Genomic DNA, 4,744 nt, shown 5'->3' with positions numbered 1-4,744 from the left:
AGAGGCATTTCCCGGCGCGAATACTGGCCCCTGCCTTAGCTAGGAGCTCCAGCACGGCGCGAACCGGTCGAACATGCTCTTGCTGCGTCTCAGAAAAGATCAGGATATCATCGAGATACCAGATGGCGCACTTGCGCGCCGGGGCGAGGATGTTATCCATCGCGGCGTTGCAGTGATGCGACGCATTCCGGTAGCCGAAGGGCATCCGCTTGAAGTGGTACTACTTCTTGTTGGCAACGAAGATCAGCAGGTGCCGATCCTCCGGGTGGACCTCGACACATGATGGCAGGCCTCTGCCAGGTCCAGTGAAGTGAACCACCTTCCCTTCCCGGCCTTGGTCAGTGCCTCGTCAGCCACCAGCATGGGAAGGCTGAAGGTCTCCACCGGTGCGTCCAGGCCCCGGAGATCCACGCACCAGCGTGTCTTCTTCCCGGGCACTCGCACGCCAACCAACGGAGCCGCTCACTGATCAACATGCGTCTCGGTGGTGAGTCCTGACTTGAGTGCGCCCAGCACCCACTCCTCGATGTCAGCCTGCTCTACCGGGGTAAACCGGCGATTGTGGAACGGCGGCAACACGACGTCCGGTCTGAGCTTGATCCGGATAGGGGCGACCCCCTGGGACTTGGGGAGCCGCCCTTGTGCCGCACGGACCATTTCGAGGTACTTCATCCACGGGGGATGGACGCAGTGCCCTGCCTCTTGCGTACGAGTCCGCATCTCGTCGACTTCCCCGGCGGACCGCAGTACCACGGCGTACGAGGGGTTCTCTGGTCCCGCGGTGCGGGCCGGCTGCCAGAAAGCCACAGGTTCCGTGGAAACCTCGTCGGTCCACCACGACCAACGCTCCGGCCAGACTTTCTGCATAGTGTGCAACCCCAGAAACACCTCGCCACCAGCGGCAGCCAAAACTACGAACCTGCCTCGAGCAGTCTTGCCTCCACAGTGCAAGGTCAACTGCACCTCCCCGATCGCGGCAATCTCAGTACCGTCGGCCAGTCGGATCATGACTGGACTCTTCTTGCAATATCCAACCCAAAAGCTTGGACGAGACTATGGGGGATGGCGTTCAACCCCAGGGCTCCTGAGTCATACCTCAGTCGGAGCAGAGTGTCCCCGCACACTCGTCGAAGCGAATGCTATGCCCGTGGCCTGTATCCAGAACGCTCATGGAGCACAGTTTCCTGTACATCTCCCGGTCCAGGGCTCCCGCACGACCAGTCGTCTCTCCGCGGTCGCACCGCCGGCCCGTAGGCCCATCCGGTTGCTGCTGACCGATCGACCCCCGTGAGGAGTAGTAGTGGATGTGCAAGGAGGTGAGTGAGTATATTGCAAGGGCCACCTGGAGGCCATGCCTCAGGACTGCGTGCCGCGCGAGTCGGTGGTAGATCCACCAGCAGGAGGTCACTTGGGACCTCGGCTGAGGTTCCTCCTGTTCAGTTTGCCAAACCGACCGCGGCCTCCGCGATAGCTCGTGCTACCTCGGATGATCACCGAATTCTCCTGACCAGGAGTCTCCGACTTGCTCTCGGGGAAATGGGAAGAGTGTTGCGAGCGTACTCTCTGACGCTTGGATGGAACAGGGACGATCGCAGCGCCCTCCTTGGAGCGCTTCCTGGACGTGAAATGATCGTGATAAGCCTCGGAACGACCATCCCCATGCTCTGGCCAGTTCTCTCGACCGGGCAGGACACGAGGGACTGCGCTCAGCAGTTCGATGGGAGGGTAATTCAAATCACGCGGATGGTCCGAACTGAGGATATCCAGGACCTGTCGCAAGCTAGAGTGCCAGTCGACGGGCAAGCCGCGGGAACCGAACTGGGCGATCAAGCAGGCATCGGACCAGCTGAATCCGAGGCCCGACTTGGCCAGAATGCAGCGGAGCAGGTACACTTGCTCCCCAAAGGAGGACAAATCCCGTAGGCTATGGAACAACACGACGATCAACGCCGCTCGCTGACTCTCTGGAACGAAAGCCAAGTTCTCCGCCATGCTTATGCTGAAGGGGGTTCCCTGGGGAGACCAATCCCAAGGCACCGACGGTTCGATCTTCTGGAAGATCTTCTTCACCTGGCGCTCAGATGGGGTATTTGCGCAGGCAATACATCGTTGCCTCGCGGATCCGGAGGGCCAGCCTATAAATGCCCCCCTTCTCCGGTCAATGGGACCACCCCTCGCAATCTACGTTAACTTGATCTTCTCTGCACACTTGCACCAAGGCCAGCTTTTCGCTCACTGTCCACGGCATGACCGCCTCGAAGTCGGGCGGCGGAGTCATCCTGCTGGCTCGGGTCCAACGATCGTTCAAATCCTCCGGTGGAGGGGATGGGCGTCCCTCTCGAGAACGGTGATTCTCCTGCAGGATCGTGATGACCTCCTCGCCGCTGAGTCGCCCCAACGTCCGATAATAGTCATTCGCCACAACCACCGGCACAGCCGGTGTACCTGCACTCACCCCCTTCGAGATAGGCTCTCCGCCCTTCCGGACTCGGTACTCTCTCCACCACTTGGTACTCTCGAGCTGGACGACGAGGAGCTGCCTGTCCGCTTGCCGGAACATCTGTTCCAGCTCCCTAGCGACGTCGTCCAGGGTCTCAATCGGATAGTCCTGGACGGGTAGTTTCGCCTCCAGTTCGTGGAAGAAGGTCTTCATCTTGTCCTTCGCCTCGGAACCAGTCTCGTAATCTTTCTGGAACCATAGCTCAAAGCCGAGGACATAGTCCAATCCGTCCTCTTCTGCGAAAGGCAGGGAGGAGCCTGAGACAGGCTGGTTCGTCGGAAGGTCACCGGACTCCATGTCGAGCGTCTCGAAACTACAGAGCACAGCTTCGGCAAGGCGACACGAGGCGGACGGAGGGGATGGGAGATCCGACCCGGAGAAAAGATAAAGGGGAGGCGACGAAGGTCGGGAGTTAGAAGACCACATTGAGGTCTCGTGCGGACTCTCAATTCACTCGGTTCTCGAGCCCCTACTCCATCGCGAGAAGCGCTACCATGGTCCGGCGGTACGAGCTACACTTCGAAGGACGGAGTTCCGCCATCGCTCCTGCTCTAGATTGCTCTATCAGCCCTGGCAGCGACAAGTCATAGGTCTGCGCCCGAGCGTCGATCCGCTCGCCAGCCCAGCTGGGGCCTAGGCAGGACCCAAGTAGCCTTGCGGTCTACAAGTCTCCGGAGGCGTCCCCCGTGGGAGACGTGGGGTCTCGCTCCTCACTTGCGCGGTGAGGAGCCCCCAGGAGAACGAAAGGCAAAAGCTTAGCAGCTGTAGCAGGGTTCTCACGGGTCCGGTCTTTCGGCAAAGGAGTGATGCTTTGACGGGAGCCATATCGGAAATCTGCCGCCGGGTAGGGGGCACTCTGGGGCATGAAGTAGAGGGCGTACCGAGCCAGGGAATATACTGTCGCCTGGAAGGAGAGAGAGAGAGAGAGAGAGAGAGAGAGAGACCGGTAACTCGGCCTGAGACGAGTTGGCGGGCGAACGGAAGAAGGAATAAAATAAAATAAATGAAAAGGGGGCTCGAGAGGCAGCCTTAGAACAGGTCTTCGCGGGCTGGACTGGTGCTCTCAGCGATGCTCTCGCATGCTCTTCGACACACACAGCTGCCAAGGCCTTCATTCTCAGGAGGCTCCCGGAGGGAGTCCCCCTTTTGACCTTTGGCTCGGTCAAAAGGGGCAGATCTGAGAACTCCGCACACGCGCGAACGTCCGTCCCTCTCTCGGGCTCCTGTACACAGGCCCGGGAAAGGCGGCCGCTAGGCAGTCGCCGTGTTCCTCTATGGAGGAACGCCGTTTAGAATGTCACATATGTTACGGGGTATCCCGCACGTGCAGTTTGTAACTCAAAGGTGATTTGGTTTACGGAGTTTGGGATTCCACTACACAGCCGGCCTGGCCTCTGGCCGAATCACGACCATGTGCGCAGCCCGCGTGACCCGGCCGGCCGGAGCTCGATCTCGGCCAAAGGGCCGGGAGATTTCCATCTCCGGCTGGGGCCCGGGCTGCCGGCCACCGGCGTGGCAGCCCCACACACCACTCGAGGGCAAGCCGATGCCACAGCGAGGCCGATCGACTTCCGCCGACGATGGCACAGGCTCACACCAGGGCACATTCACCAGCCGATCAAGCATGCAAAGCGATTGTGGGCCATGCGGCAAGATAGTCCCAGCGAGCATGCATGCATGCATGGCCCTGGCAGCGACACCGAGGCCATCTCTGGTGCACCTGTGCCCAGCCGCACGCTCACGGCGCTCCCCGGAGGGCGGCCCCTTGCCACCCGACCTGCCACGGCCGTCCGAGCAGTCTGCGCCTGGGGAGGCCCCGCGGCCAGACCCCGGCGTGTCTTTGTCCTCCCTCGGGGGCTGCTTGCGTAGCACCCGGCCTGTTGCAGGGGTTCGCCCGGACTTGGCTCGCAGCGGCCGGGCGACGCCTGATCGGGGAGATGGGGGAAACATGCGACTGGCTGGGAGCCGCACCCCCTGAGCGTGAGGGCTGGGCAGGCCTATATCGAGCGGCTGAATGCTGTCGGGAGCCAGGCAAGTTGGCAGCATGGTCCGGGGGAAGAGTGGCTGTGCGGCAAAGTGGGCAAAGCCGTGCTCGGTGGGAAAAAAGACGCGTCCGAGGGGGGAGGCCTCAAGCCGGCTGGCCGTCGGGCTGACCGGGCGGGGGCCTGCCCTCGCCGGCGGCTCTTCCCGACGCAGGGCCCCTTGGGTGTGGGGGCTCCCCCGGGGCCCATCGCCGGGGGGGGG

General features: G+C 61.7%; 2 protein-coding genes across 2 annotated transcripts; both read right to left on the bottom strand.

The window, feature by feature from the left end:
* Window positions 1–462: 462 nt before the first annotated feature.
* Window positions 463–1,008, bottom strand: H696_00029 (hypothetical protein; the record flags this gene model as incomplete). The annotated part of the gene is made up of 2 exons (XM_009493867.1): window positions 463–539; window positions 711–1,008. 2 exons carry the CDS (start codon window positions 1,006–1,008, stop codon window positions 463–465), a joined length of 375 nt encoding a protein of 124 aa, XP_009492142.1.
* Window positions 1,009–2,158: 1,150 nt separating this feature from the next.
* Window positions 2,159–2,926, bottom strand: H696_00028 (hypothetical protein; the record flags this gene model as incomplete). Its single annotated transcript, XM_009493866.1, has 1 exon — window positions 2,159–2,926. One exon carries the CDS (start codon window positions 2,924–2,926, stop codon window positions 2,159–2,161), a length of 768 nt encoding a protein of 255 aa, XP_009492141.1.
* Window positions 2,927–4,744: the final 1,818 nt, after the last annotated feature.

Source organism: Fonticula alba (assembly GCF_000388065.1).
Source record: "Fonticula alba strain ATCC 38817 unplaced genomic scaffold supercont2.1, whole genome shotgun sequence".
Lineage (NCBI taxonomy): Eukaryota > Rotosphaerida > Fonticulaceae > Fonticula > Fonticula alba.
This window is presented reverse-complemented; position numbering and strand designations above follow the sequence as displayed.